The 15602-nt window shown below is 38.6% G+C and overlaps 1 protein-coding gene across 4 annotated transcripts in view; it reads right to left on the bottom strand.

Moving 5' to 3' along the window:
• ADAM23 (ADAM metallopeptidase domain 23) overlaps nt 1-15602 on the bottom strand; it is a 175955-nt gene that overhangs the window by 114023 nt on the left and 46330 nt on the right. For all 4 annotated transcript variants that reach the window (XM_082467038.1, XM_082467039.1, XM_082467040.1 and 1 more), the window contains exon 3: nt 5277-5353. In XM_082467038.1, coding sequence (XP_082323164.1) covers nt 5277-5353 — 77 coding nt within the window. The remainder of the gene's footprint in view (nt 1-5276; nt 5354-15602) is intronic.

Raw genomic sequence — 15602 nt, 5'->3', positions numbered from 1 at the left:
TACGTAAAGAAGCCAATCACAAAAGGTCACAAGTTGTATAAATCCATTTATATACCAGAATAAGAAAATTCATAGCGACAGAAAGTAGATGAGTGGTTACCAGAAGCTTGGAGGGGAGGAGGAGGGGGTGTGACTGCTATAGATACAGGGTTTCTTTCTGGGGCAACAAAAATGCTCTGGAATTAGATGGTGGTAATAACTGCACAACTCTGTGAATATAATAAAAACCATTGAAGGGAACACTTTAAAGGAGTGAATTTCATGGCGTGTGAATTGTATCTCAAACTATTACTAAAAAAGAAGTTAAGAAATTTGCCCAAGGTCACACAGCTAGTAAATGACAGCCTCCAGATTCAAACCCAGGTCTGTTTGACTCCAGAACCTATGCTCTCAACCATTATGTAACTCTGATCACAATTATTCCCAGTTAACATTTGCTGAAGACACCAGCAAATTTAACTATAGGTAATATGGCATAATTCCAATCACACATATTGGAGAGACAATCTTCAGACTCCCTGAGGGCTTCCAAGGATCAACAATACACATTAAGAATTGCTGGGGACTTCCCTGGCGGTCCAGTGGTTAAGAATCTGTGCTTCCACTGCAGAGGGCAAGGGTTCGATCCCTGGAGATCCCACATGCCGCGGGGTACAGCCAAAAAAAAAAAAGAATTGTTAATCTAGTAATCCTTTTTAAATCTTATGTAACTTGGAACAATGGTCATTCTAGAGAAAAAAACAAAACAAAATTGAAAAGGGGAGTATCCTGAAAGGAGTATGACAAAAGATCCTCTGAAGCCACAACTAGGACTTCTTGGGCTAAAAAATATGTAAACCCAATGGTGTGATGCCTGTGCTTCCTGCCCTCCAGTGGCGTCCTACGCTAATGCCTCCCCGTAGACAACGGCCCTTCACGGTCTGGCTACACGGCTTCCTCTCTGACCTCATCTCCTCAGTCTCCCACCATCCCCTGCCCCCTGCTGCACTCCAGTCACACCAGCCTCGGTCCTTCTTGAACATTCCACGTTCTCCTCAGCACTTGCTGTCTCACAGTCCCAGCTGAGTGGAACCTTCTCACCTTCCAGCCTCATGTGGTGTCTCATCTTGGATGATCAGGTCTCAGCTCAATGTCCCTCCTCAGACAGACCTTCTGGCTTCTGTGACATGTAAACCACACTGGCCACTCCCAGCTGAAGTCTCTCTCCATCACGTAGCCCAGCTATATGTTTTTCAACGCGCTCGTCTTTATTTAGTGGTTCACTGTCTGTCTCTTCCCCTGGAACAAAGCTCCATGAGGGGAGACAGCAAACTTGTCTATTTCACTCCCAGCAGCATCGGCACCTACAGCAATTGCCGGCATAGAGCAGATGCTCACTCAATATTTGTTGGCTAAATTAAAACACGCGCCTCTGCCACGAGATGCCTCAGCAAGCCAAGGCCTCACTTGTTCAGTCCATGAAAGCACAGACTCAGAAAGCTCTCCTCCCAGGAACTCACATCAGGGTAGTCTTCACAAGCTGGCAGTCCAGCCCTGGTGAGGTCATCAACCATTTAGATTCTGCTGATACCACTTTGATTAGTTTATGTTAACACCTTAATGCTTTCTTTCCTTCACTGAGCTCGTATACCTATCATACACCTTTTGCCCTTCCCCTCCTTAACAATTTAAAATTGTTGTAAATAGTGTGGCAACGACCACCCTTTGGTGGAAATGAGATTCCTCTTTGCTCAGAAGCTCTTTCTCCATGACTGATTTTAAAAATTCTCTTGACTCTTTACGTTCCTTCTAATGGAGCAGCCATTGAAAGTTAGTGAATCACAGCCATCGAAAGTTATTTAAACTACAGACCCACCCTGGCCAACACTTGTCAGACTCTTACCCAGTTCCCTTGTCTCCGGAGGTCATGTGAGTATTGCACACACACGCTGCACTCAGAAGGCTCGGGACTCTGAACAGGGGAGATACCATGTGATTATAGGTCTCATGGTCTCCCTCTCACTGCATTTACTTGTCCCTACAGAGACCTCCATTTTTTCCTGGTCCTCTTGACCTCATCTCCATTCTTACCCAAACTGGATCCTGATAGCAAACTACCCTAGTTATTCACCAGTATTCAAAGAGCTCTGTCTGCACTGCTCTTCCTCTGAGTCACCACCAGAAAACATAAACCCTGCTCCACACTACAATCTACCTTCCTCCCCCACACAGTGCAGTGACGGAATTACTGAGCACTCCAGGTTAAAAAAATAAAATAAAACACCATCAGGTACAATGACACAAAGACCAACACATAATATATGACTTCTAATGAAGATTGCTCATAAATTCTTTAACATGACCTTGGTGGGCTTCCTCACCCATTTCTCTCCGCGTTAGCCTAAACTTTCATCATTTTCCTCAAGCCCCAACCCACCCTCCTTCTCCATCCCAATGGTTGATAATGCAGTCTCCAAGAAGAAAGAAATCTTCAGAGATGCACTGAACTCCATCCCTTCTCCTGCAAACTTATCTCTACCTGCATATGCCCTAATACCTTCATACAAGTTAGGAATGAACTGTCTCTCCTGGTTCAAAACTAAGTTGCCCTTGTGCTCTTGCTCTCACTCCCTTCTATCTTCACCCAGATCTTGCTCCATAAATTATCTCCTCTCTTCTGTATCTTCATCTCTCACTCTTAACATCTCCATTTGTCAGCCTAACACCTGCTCTGTTATCCCTAAAAACCCCTTCCTAGACCCCAATGTCTTCTTCTGGCTACTGCTCTAGCTCTCTTTCCTTCTCACCCAAACTTACCCAATGAGCAATGCTGTCTCCAAACCATCTCCTCTCAATCACTCCCAGCCCATTGTAACCTGGTTTCTGCCCCAAACTTTATGGAAACTGCTGCCTTCAGACCATCAGTGATTACTTAATAGGTAAATACAAAGGCAATCTTTGCCCGTTATCTCACTAGATCAGTCTACTGCATGTGAGGCTATATATCACAACTTTCTGTTTTGAAACTCTCTATTCAATCATGCTCCTGATTCTCCTCCCACTACTCTGATCACTCATTCTCTGTCCCTTCATTGGCTCCTCTTCCTCTCCTCAACCCTTAACAATCTTCCCAGCTTATGCTCTCCTTATTTTACCCACCCTTCCTGAATGAACATGGTCTCATTCACAACCACGTTTGTCATTAACATTCATATGGAAACTACTTTCAACTCTACTATCTCTAGCCCCCACCTCTTCCCTGAGCTTTAGACTGTTATATCCACTTACTGCCTAGACATGGCTTCATGTATGTCCCAAAGCCCCTCAAATCAATTATGTCTACTCTGATTTCACATTCTTTTCTCTTCACCATTTAACCTGTTTTTTCCCTGTGCTGCCCATTTCACCTGGATACCACCTTCCACCCAGGTATGCAATCAAGGTACCTGTTAACTTTAACTCTTCTTTCTGCCTTGTCACCCATATCAAAGCAATCCTAATGATTTTTATCAATCGAAGACTTCTTAAAAGCATTCCCTCTCCATGCCTGTTAGCACTTCCTGAGAACAGAACTTCTGTTTATCTGCTGACTTCATTTTTCACAGTCTAAGGGATAATAGCCCAGCACTGAGCATGACATACAAGATCTTGCCTGAGTTGAGCTGTCCCCGGGCCTACCTCTTCAGACTCACCTCCCTCAACCTTGTAATTTACCAAGAAATTCAACAAAAGACTCATGCTCCCTTTAACATGCCACACTGCTACATGGCCCGCCTCCTTAGCACACACTCTCTCCTCTGCCTAGAACACAATTCTCCATTTTCTCTCTCTCTCTCTCACCCATCCATCCCCAACACTTCCCTTCCTCACTAGCACTTGCCCTCCAAGATTTAGCTCAAGCATCACCTTTCCTAAGATGCCTTTTCACACTCCTCCAGCCTGGAGAGCTTCCTCTCTAGTGCTACCATAGCATTCCATGTTTATCTCCAGCACAACCAATTTCACACTGCTCTAAAATTATACATTTATCTATTAACCTCTCCCAAGTAGACTATAAGCTCCTTAAAGCAACGACTGCTCATAGTAGGTGCTCAATTTGATTCCTCTGCATGTTAAATATTAGTGGTAAATAATTTTCTGATGTGTCTCCAGACCTCTAAGTACCCCGGATGCCCCCATATGACCCTTTTGCAGGCACACTGCTGACTCAGCATGGTGAAAAGGAACTCAACCAATGCTCAGCAGACTCAAAGAGGAAAACCTGCAATATCTTCAACACAGGAAATTCTGAGTTCTGCTGATTCATTCTGACTTAAAGCTGCAATTACACTTGAGTAAGGAGCACCCAAGCTGACCCTGCATCTTTTTTTCTGCAGAGCTCACAGAATTTGGCACACAAGAAATTTAATAGTTGTTCTTTATAGTCTTCTGCAATTTCTCAGATATTGACTGTGGTCACCCACATTATAGTGTCTGATAGCATTACGTGGTATTTTTCTGGCAAAAATGCCGTCTTGGTCAAAATACTGATGAGAGTTTAAAATATTGACTGGAGCGTCTTAAACTAAAGAAAACCATGCAGGAAAGCTCTTTCACCAAAGAAAGGCTCACTGCTGGCTCAATTCGAGGCTGAAGAGCCCTGCTTAAGGCAACAGCTCTTGTTCGTTCTTTGTACAAAGACATCTGTGCAATTGGTTCCAACTTGGGAAATAGCATTTAAATATCAACATAAACACATGCTCAGAGAAAAATCGAGTAAATCTTCATCAGGACCAAAATTTCTAAGAAACTGTATTAGAGCAAATTACGAAGCAAAGAACCTTCTCAAAATAGGTATTTGCAAGTCATCATTTTCTTCTGTTCTTCTGTTCTTCATACAGAAGTCGTGTGAATTGCATACTGAAAGGTAAAGTGGAATTTCTAGACTGAAGTCTAACTATACTTGAGTCAGTAATTTATCATGCTTGCTATATATTGTAAAGATTATAGTTAGCACTTAATTAACTAGCATTACTTTAAATATTTGTACCATTTAAAATCACAATATCTAAGTACTGTATTTGAGATTTTTAACGAATTAAATGTTAAATGCCTCTTCTTTCAGGAATAAAAAGACATTATTATTATCAAAAGAATTAACTTCAGACTTTTATATTTTTCTTTAAGTGCTATATGACATATAATCAGCTAGAAAATATCAGTTGCTTCCACAACAGACATTATTTTGACTAAAATATTATCATGACGTAGAGTTTTATTGCACTTACTTCTTAACAGGATCATAACTAAATACTTACTTGTTCAGTGTGAGGTCAAGAATGAATTTGGAGCCGAAGGCTTCAATCTGGAAGCTTGCCTGGGCCAGATGGACAGCCTATGGATTCAAAAAGACAGAAAGAACCTTAGCTTACTTTCCTATCTTTAAAGCTGATTATATTGATATCAAGAATGATATTTAATAAGAAGAAAACTTTATGGACTGATTCATTTCTTTATGGATCCTTATGTAACAATTCATTTCTTTAAGAAGAGATCAGGTGCATTGTCATGGCCTTACTTGGAAGACCTAAATATCTGTGCAGCAAGGAACTAATAAAAGTCCTTTAAAAGGGACCCATCGTGACAAAGATTAAGAGCAGATTCAACTGGACTTTCAAAGGAACCGTGATGAATTATGCAAAAGTCTGACTAATTAAAACTTGATTTCAGCCTATTCTGTGCACAAAGCTAACCGATTCTTTCTGCACACCTAAGTGAAAACTCATGTCAGCGCTCTGTTCTTCATCAGGAACTGGAACTGTCTCTAAATGATGTATCAGCAGAATGTGCCGGTAAAATGGGATTGCACAACCTATTAACTTCAGAAAGCACTTCAAACCAGGCCCTCCATGGATAACGAGAGTTTATATCCCCCCTTGAAAGTCACACATTTACAAATACTGTCCTCATTGTGATTTAATCCAAATACAAAGATAATCTCATCTAAACATGAATCATATGTTCTAGGTATTAAAGATTGGTATAGGGCTTCCCTGGTGGCGCAGTGGTTGAGAATCTGCCTGCTAATGCAGGAGACACGGGTTCGAGCCCTGGTCTGGGAAGATCCCACATGCCGCGGAGCAACTAGGCCCGTGAGCCACAACTACTGAGCCTGCGCATCTGGAGCCTGTGCTCTGCAACAAGAGAGGCCACGACAGTGAAAGGCCTGCGCACCGCGATGAAGAGTGGCCCCCACTTGCCACAACTAGAGAAAGCCCTCGCACAGAAATGAAGACCCAACACAGCCATAAATAATTAAAAATAAATAAATAAATAAAAATTAAAAAAAAAAAAAAAGATTGGTATAGCTCACAGAAGCGTCTTGCATAACGTAAATTAACAAGTCAATGAAGTTTGGTTAAAGTATTATCCAAGATAAAACTCTCTTTTGTCACCCAATCAGGAAAAAAAAAAAAAGGACAAGGATGCATGCAACACCTACCCCCTACACACACACAAACCTCCTTCCTCCAGACCTCATTCCTCAGGTACAGTGGGTGTCATATGTGAAGTGCTACATGCATGGCAACCAGACACTTTCCACTCCCCCTCCCCTCAATGCCACCCCATGCTCCTCTTTGCCTTTCTCCTCCACTTCGCATTATCGACATCTTTCTCCTCCTTCAAGGGCAGCCCAACGCCATTACTTTCCAGGAAGCTTCCTTCACATGCCTGCTGGGAACGAACTCAGGACTTCAGGAGCACTGCATTTGTCCCTCCCTCCACAATGATGTATGGTCGCTTCCCACCCTGGACGGTTTGCTCCACAACTCGTATCACAAGGGTTTTGCGAACAGTTGTACATTAACAACCCTTCCCCCAAATACATGAACTTTCAATTAATTAACCAAATATTTATTATCAGGACTCTTTTACCATGCCAAACTTATAAAATACTATAAATAAACCATGACTTCTACTTCTTGTCAAGCATAACTGCTGATCAGATAGTCACTCTGTAATCAATAAATAAAATTAAAAGGAAATTAACATATTAAATTTTAAATACAGAGCAATGAGAGAGAAGGCACCTCAATCCTTAATACCACAGGACGCCATGTCTACCCCAAACAACCATGTATCAGTAGAACAGGGTCATAATCCTTGATCTGAGCTTCCTGTATTCAGACAACTCCTCTGAGAGAGAAAGAAATTTCTGTCTTGTCAGGTATGGTCTCTGTCATCTGTAGCAGAACCTCTATTTATCTACTATAAATACCACAGAGTCTTTAATCTAAATTCATTCTGTGTCTTGAAGCATTAATTTTTGCACGAAAATTTTTATTTGATGAATAATTTGTACAAGGGGAAATTTTTCATCTCTGGGTCCCAAAAGTTTAAAAAAAAAAAAAAAAAAACCTTACTTCCTGAGAATAAGACAGGTCCTTAGGCATATTTCTCTTAAGAATATTAAATAGTAGAGAAGAGTTCATTAATGGCACCCTGACCTAAAAGAGGTGATAAATGTACTTCTTTGAGCATCTTTATAAACAAGAATATATTGTGGTAAAAAGAGTAACTACACATAAAACAAAAAACTACACATAAATTATGACTTAGCAAAATAAATGAAGCAAAACTTCCAAATGAGTATTCCAAAGAAAAGTGTTTTGAATTCAAATTTAGGCAAATCTCTGTATGTCTGTTATTGATGTAAAGAACCTCCCAGCAAAAGGCTCATTTTACAGCAAATAAGCAATGAGACAAGTACAAACCCCAAGAAAACCCTGTTGCAAAATAACGTAGCCCAGTAGTAACTGCTTACTCCATTTTAGAGAAATTGCTCAGAGTCAGACAATTTGATCGTTGTGAAATAAGTTTATACCGAGTCAATGTGACAAGCTTCAGTTTAACAGAATTCAGTGAAAGGGCTGGCAAATAATATTAATACTGGGATTTTCCTTTGCTTATTTTATTTACTCCTTCCACACACACGCGTTGAGTCCCACCCTGTGTAGAAAGATGGCTGGGACACAGCGCCACGCTCAAGGAAGTGGCGGCCTCCAGAGAAGCAGGCAGGGCTGCCATCCTCCGTGTGTCTAAGGGGCCACAGGGACCAAGGCTTCAGTGACAAGGTGCGGTTTGAACAAAATTTTTTTAAATGAGTAAGAATCTTCCTGCCAAGAGAAGAAAAGACATTCAGGACCTGGGAGGAAACATCTGTAAAAAATAGAGTAAAAAATGAATATGGAAAACAAACTTTAAAAAAATTTTTAATGAATATGGCCTGTAGAAAAATGGCTTTTGGAGGAAATGTCAAACAATGAACCTGAAAAGGTGGGCAGGAGACTGTGGGGCTTTGTGTGACGTGATCAATGACGTGTCTGCTCACATATATACACATGTGGCCAAGACACAGAGCTTTCCTTTAAATGTCCCCCACATACTCAGCACAGTGTCTGGCATATGTCGTCATCATCATCATCATCATCAATACCAACACTATGATTCAAACATATTGACAGATTACTTTCCCCAACAACTGAAACAATTAGTGCAATGTCATCAACAGCATTCTTGTTTCTCCATAGGAAAAAAAAAAAATCTGATTTTGTTACCTTTATCGGGAAGACTGTTTTAACATTTGAATTCACTTTAATGCTGAGAGGCAGCACATTTTCCTATAAAATGATTTAAGATTTCCTTAAACATTCATCTTCCTTGCATAGATAGCAAATGGAATTAGTATATTCATCTAAAATATCTGTATCCATTTTAAGTAATTTCAATCCAGTGATTTATGTTATTTTTCTTACATTCCGTTTCTCTTTCCTTTGCTATACATTCTGCATTTGTACACAGAGTACAGATTCTTCTCTATACCAAAATAAATACCTGACAAATGCTACATTTCCCTATCATTCTGTTATTTCTGCTCTGTCCTAGAAATGATTAAAGTAAGTTTTAACTTCTGGTATCTCTATGTTATTCCATATCAACTGATCCATTTTTCTTTAACAAAATACCACGCATATAGTTTTGATAACTGTCAATTTTAAATATGTTTCAAATCAGGTAAAATGAGTCCTCATCATTATTGTTTTACAAATTACATTTTTTGATATTATTTGTTTTTATTTCATATTAACCCACTTCTTCCAAATGATAGAAAAATTAGAAGAATGGCTGGGATGGGTAGAAAGCTTTTATAATATACAGCCATATCACTTATGGTTTATGAAATATTTTAGAGTTGACTAACTGACCAGCACCACTGAAATCCACTGAAAACACAAAGACTACCTCAAAGAGTATTGCTCTTCTTTTACAAAGAAGGACCTGCACAGCGAGATTTAGGAATGTGTTCAATGATACAAAATCACGGGAATACTTCAGAGAAGACTTCATGAACCACACGTAAGGTCATAATGGGCTATTTTCTCCATTGGGCTATCTGCTAAACAGACTTAAAGATTAACACATGTTTTTACAAGAGCTGTCACTGTAATAGCACTGTGGAAGAATGCAGGGTTTTAAAGTCAAAGAGCGTCATTTCACGACAAGAATAAGCACAACCCTGGGCTCAGAATTACCACCCTGAAAGACTGAGAACAGCTGTTGCCTAAGCACTTTGAGATTTTTCTTTTGACTCAGGATCTGGCACAGGGAAATTACAGGAGCTCTATAAACAGAAACAACTAAACTCAATTACATACACAAACCTCCTTCACTGAAGAACAATTTATACATCCTAACAGTGTGCTTTTGTTTTTCTGTTTTTTTACCTCATGGTATCATATTAAATAACTTTAGAAGACTTTTAGGTTCCTCACCTAAGATTGGCCTTGCATTTTATCCAGCAATGTTATGCTACTAAGCAATCATAAATGCTCGGCTTTGGGTAAGGTACATTATATAAGCTGAAAGACACAGTTATGTTTTCTTGGGACTTATAGTCTAGAATAGTTAACATTAATATGGACATGAAAACAAGAGAAAAAGATGACTACTTATGGAAATAAAAAGCAGGTATTTCCAGGATATATATGTTTTCATGCAAAAATGAATACATAAGAAGTATTCAATTAGTATTCTTTACTACTTGTAAGGAGTTGTAAATTCTACAGAGTGTGTGCATAACTGAATATGGAAAATGAACAGTTTACACTTTCTCAGAATTCAGAAAATATTACAAGACTGAATTTCGTATTTCAGTAGAAGATGAGCAACTTGAATTGAGATGTCTACACTATCAATCACAACATCCACTGAGCATGTATTTTACTTTACTATGCTCTATAAGGTACATGGTTTGGGTTAACAGAGGAAAATTTAGAAGAAGTTTCCCTGCTCCTAAGATATATTCAGTTTATTTAGGGAGACACTCATTTAAGTAACAAGGGAAACATATCCAGAGTGGCATAGCAATAAGACAAGAAAATGCTTTACAGACAGAGAGCAGAAGACCTGGAAGGTATCAAGCAAGCCTGAGCAGACACCAGAAGGATGATATAAGCTCTGCTTCCTAAAGAGGAGAGCTGTGGGCTTCTAGGAAAGAAGGTGCCTGAGAGAGAAAAGTGCTATAATTAGAGTTAGAAGCCAGATAAATAAAACTGTCTTCTCTGCCAGAAGGGATCATGGAAAACGTAAAACAGGTAAACAGTTGATTACTAATAAGACTGTAGGTAAATTTTTTGGGGTTTTTTTTTTTTGGCCGCGTTGGGTCTTTGTTGCTGCACGCAGGCTTTCTCTAGTTGCAGCTAGCAGGGGCTACTCTTTGTTGTAGTGCGCAGGCTTCTCATTGCGGGGGCTACTCTTTGTTGAGGAGCATGGGCTCTAGGTGCACAGGCTTCAGTAGTTGTGGCACGCGGGCTAAGTAGTTGTGGCTCGCAGGCTCTAGAGCGTAGGCTCAGCAGTTGTGGCGCACCGGCTTAGTTGCTCCGCAGCATGTGGGATCTTCCCGGACCAGGGATCTAACCCGTGTCCCCTGCACTGGCAGGTGGATTCTTAACCACTACGCCACCAGGGAAGTCCCTTTTTTTTTTTTTTTTTTGGCTATCACTTTGGGAAATAAGGTTCCCTAATATATTTATCACAAAAAGATATGCAACATATTAATATGTCCATCAAGTAATTATTATATTCATCACATTATAAAGTACATCTTAATGCAGAAAAATTCTTCTTTCTTCTTATTTTTGTCAGAAAAATCAGAGAATTTTCCCCACTTAACCAAATTTGGCCCACATAATTGGAAGGAAATCACAAAACTATGGAGTCACAGATGTTAAAATTTCAAGGTGCCATTCTGCCATGGGGGATGCATTTTAATCTTTTTACATCATCAAAGTTAATTGGAGGAAATGCAGAACAATATTGGCTCACAGACAGGGAGCTGGAAGCGGGTTGCACCTGGGCAGAATATATTTCTAAATTTTGCCTGAATTTTGCACATGAAGAAGCTGAGGCCAAAGAGGGGAAATGATCAGGACAGTCTCATGGCTGGTGAGTAGAAGAATAAGCTGGAGCCCAGGGCAAGGTCTCCTGGTTTAGTATTATTTCCAGCATTGCCTCCTTAGAAAGTGCACAATGACAGTGAGGGTCCTCTATATAAGAAGTCAGGAGGGTGTATTGTACACTTTAAAAGATTTTCATTAAAATGATGAAATACACAATGTTTTTACTTAAAGAAAGAAAAATATGTCCATATATATGGGAAGTCCCTTTTCTTGTTTTTATTTCCCTCATTGCTATGATAATATTGTTTATTCTATGTTCATTAAAATATCAAACATATATGGTATGTGTGTCTGTGTGTGTACATGTGCATAAACTATAACATTTTCAGGAAATTTTTTTCCCTCCCTTTATCTTTTTGCTCATGGTTTTTTCCCCTACTCTCAATGATTTTTCAATAGATCTAGATCCTTCATGAGTTTCCACCCTTTTTTCTTCAAATACAATGGGAAAAGTTCACAGAATTTCAAAGACCTTCTTCTTTTGAGTTCCAGGACATTTTATGGTATTTCAGAGAAGACAGCTTTGGAAATTCCCCAACTAAGAAGGAAGGAAGAGAACCAGCTAATCAGATACTAGAAGCATGCTTTGTTGTAACGGGTTGAGTTGCTGAAGAAAGAACGGGTTGAGTTCCTTCACCAGGGAGTCTTGCATCAATCTTGGTTGCATAGTATGTTTTTCTCTTCATAGAAAAACAGGAGACACAGAATCCAGTGACCCAAATAATTAAACTGCAATAAGAAATAAACTGCCAAGTTTAAATTGAAATCAGTTTGAGGAAAATACGTCACTTTCTTAAGAATAGATATATATATATGCATAACTGAATCACTTTGTTGTACACCTGAAGCTAACACAACATTGTAAATCAACTATACGCCAATATTAAAAAAAAAAAAAAGAAGAAGTGAGAAAGGAGCAAAATGTAAAAGAAAATGTCAAGCAATCCCACTATCAACAGATTTTCTCATAAGTCTTATAAAATCACAACTTGAGAACTGAACTGATCTAATATTCTATTGAATAAAGCCATGTAACTGAGATTTATAAGCAAAAATAGATAAATAAATAAATGAGAAAATATGTTACTTTCTTGCTCATACAGGCTTTTCTGTACATGACCAATCTGGGTCTATCCCACAGCTAGAGAAACATAAAAGTCCAGTTTGTGGATCTTTTTTCTGTGTAATGGAAAAACTCAAATATGGGAATATGTTTTAGGAGTCTTAAAGAGCAAAAGAAAATATCAGTAGGACATTTTAAATTATAATCTAGTTCTAATCCCTTATTCTAAGTTTGCACATTGGTGATCACCAATGTGATCAAGACTCACATATAATAAAAATAATAATTCCCTATATTTCTTGTGTTTTATTTCAATTATCTAGAATAACATAAAGCTAGTAAGGCAGACTTTTTTATTATCCTCTTATAGAAGAAAAACATTTTTAAAAGGCACAGAGGGGTTAAATGATATTTTTATCCAAGGTCACACATCAAAGAAAGAAAGATGAGGTTCAGTGAGAGAAAGTGCCAAGTTCATGCCAGAAGTCCTTAAACCTCCAAACCTCAATGTTTCCTGATCATTAAAATATAAATAATAATAGCTTACCAACAGGATGTATGTGATGATTAAATTATATAACAACGTAACAAAAAGTTCCTAGAAAAGGTTGGCCACATAGAAAGAGCTCAATAATTTAGAAAGGAGGGGGTAAAGTAAAAGGAGGAAGGGAAAAACAGAAGAAGGAAACTATATTAATGTTTTGGAAAGGTTATCAGTCAAGCTCTACCTTAAAGTCAAGCTCCCTCCCAATATAGCTGGGCACCTCCTAGAAAATCCAATGTGCATTTAGACTCTGCAAAATTTGCAAATTTTATATTTGCATTGCTAAATACCATTAGGTATTATGCTTTGACCTAGTTCAAGTTGTCGTGTCTTTAAAATAATATGAATCATTTTCCTGAGAAGTAGAACAGCTGCAAATGTTACATGAAAGCAATTTTGCAAATTAAAGTAATTTGTTCAATGTTCTTCCCAAGATGCATTTAAATAGGTAGCTCGTGGGAGAGAATATCATCATGTTTACTTCTAGCATGTTCCATTTCACAGGATTAACAAACTTGCATTGGTTTGGTTAACCCATTAACAAACTTGCATTGAATCCCTACCTTGGGTGAGATACTGTGGCAGATACACAGATATAGAAGAATTAGTATTTAGATCAAAAAGTTTATAATCTGGTTAGAGAAATGAAATGAGAAACCCAAGAGAAATACAATACTTCAATTAAATGATAATAGTAAATATTATTTGTAAAGATGTCACATATTATTTAAGCATGATTGACTACTCAATTTAATATGAATGAGTGTACGGTATGGGTAGCAAGTACATTTAAATATGAGGAATGAGAATGCTGAGGGCTAGAGAGAGCTAAGAAAAGCTTGCTGGAGAGGTCTTTCTGAGAATTTCAAGATAGAATTCAGATAGCTCTAGGACTGAATTAATAGGATGAAATTTCAAAGTGTTTCCAAGTGTTTGCTAACAAATAGAGACTTAAGAAACATGTCTTTAAAGTGAAAGACAGGAAGTCTTCCACTCTGGAGGGTTAAACTATAGTTTGGACTATAGAATTTAATTGTGAGAATTAACAAATGGTAATTTATTACAAAATAAGCATTGCACGAGGTCAGTAAGTCATGTGAACACATACAAGTCCAACAAATACTAAGGTATTTTGTTAATTAATCTATCCTTTAACCTTAAACTAGGAAGCTGAAGTCCTAGCCTAGATGGATATTACAGAAACAACACCAAAACATCAGCAAAGCAGAGTCTTCTCACAGGTCACAGCAGATCAGCATCTCCCAGTGAAGGAAGCAGGTCACTGTATGACCTTGTTCTCTGTGCCAGCCTAGCCAAGAAAGATAGAACGTCTGCTCTGAAAGAAATCAAGCCAACATTCAATTATCCAATCTGATAATACAGAAAAAAGGATAGCAGGTTGAATTCTGATTTCTGACCAAATCTTTTATGGAGCTCTTTTCTAAATAAACCAGTTTTAAAGAGAATCCAATTTCATCTTCCTCCCTTTTCTTACCTACCCCTCAGTTTGAAGTGCTCTCAAAGTCTGATACAGACAAAAGATAGACACTGAAGAGAAAGAGAGAAAATAGGCATTGATAATCCAAACAGATAGTCCAGTGAATAAATCATGAGTTCTCTCTACTGAAAGTGTATTTGTGAAATTCCTCATGACCAGCCAAAGAAGAGAAGCTACATCTAATATTATTGAGGGTGGGGGAGGGAGTCACACTAAGATCTTCCTTAGTGATCACTCGGCAACCCAGGAGAACTTTGTAACAGTACACTTTCACTGATAAACCATCTTTGGACATTTATATGAACTGTCTTCTATACATTCACCCTCAGTGATTAACGTTGGCTGGATATTAAACTGACAATGCCAACTCAAGAGAGAGATGAAATCAAGCCTTCAGAGCTCTTGCTATTTGAAAATGAGTAAATCATTACAAGTATCACTAGAGCTATATTATTTGGCTTTCATATGTTTTCCAAAAGATGAGTAAAAATACAACTCTGACAACAGTTACCATGGAAGCAGTTTCTTTCTGCTGTCTTTCCTGAATAGTAACATTTAATTTGATGCATTAATCTAGTAGCTGAGGTGTGATTCACCTTGTTCTTTTTCCTCATCAGTTTCTATATCACCAAACTGTGCATCTCTAAGGAGTGTGTCTCTCACTGCTGACACTTTCATCATAAGCAAGAACAAATTCTGTCTTTCTAGCCAGAATTATTGAACACCCACTAAATAATTTAAATAAAAGAACAGAAGTAGGGTATAAGGTTTGGAAAACAAAAAACATCAGGCTCCATGCTTAATGGCTTTGACTCATTATTCGACAGGTTTTTTTAATTTGCTTATATAACCTTAATACTTTCCTGAAAGGAAAAAGCCTTTGAGAGGCAACTCTCCATGATGAGCCCTACTTTCTTGGCCTGCCCACTCCGGTCCTTGGAATGCTACGTACAACAGCCCAGTGGACTCAAGTCAACTCAAATATCTATCTAGAGCAAAAGAAGGTTCTTTCACTTGGAT

Source organism: Balaenoptera physalus (assembly GCF_965194825.1).
Source record: "Balaenoptera physalus genome assembly, chromosome: 6".
NCBI lineage: Eukaryota > Metazoa > Chordata > Mammalia > Artiodactyla > Balaenopteridae > Balaenoptera > Balaenoptera physalus.
This window is presented reverse-complemented; position numbering and strand designations above follow the sequence as displayed.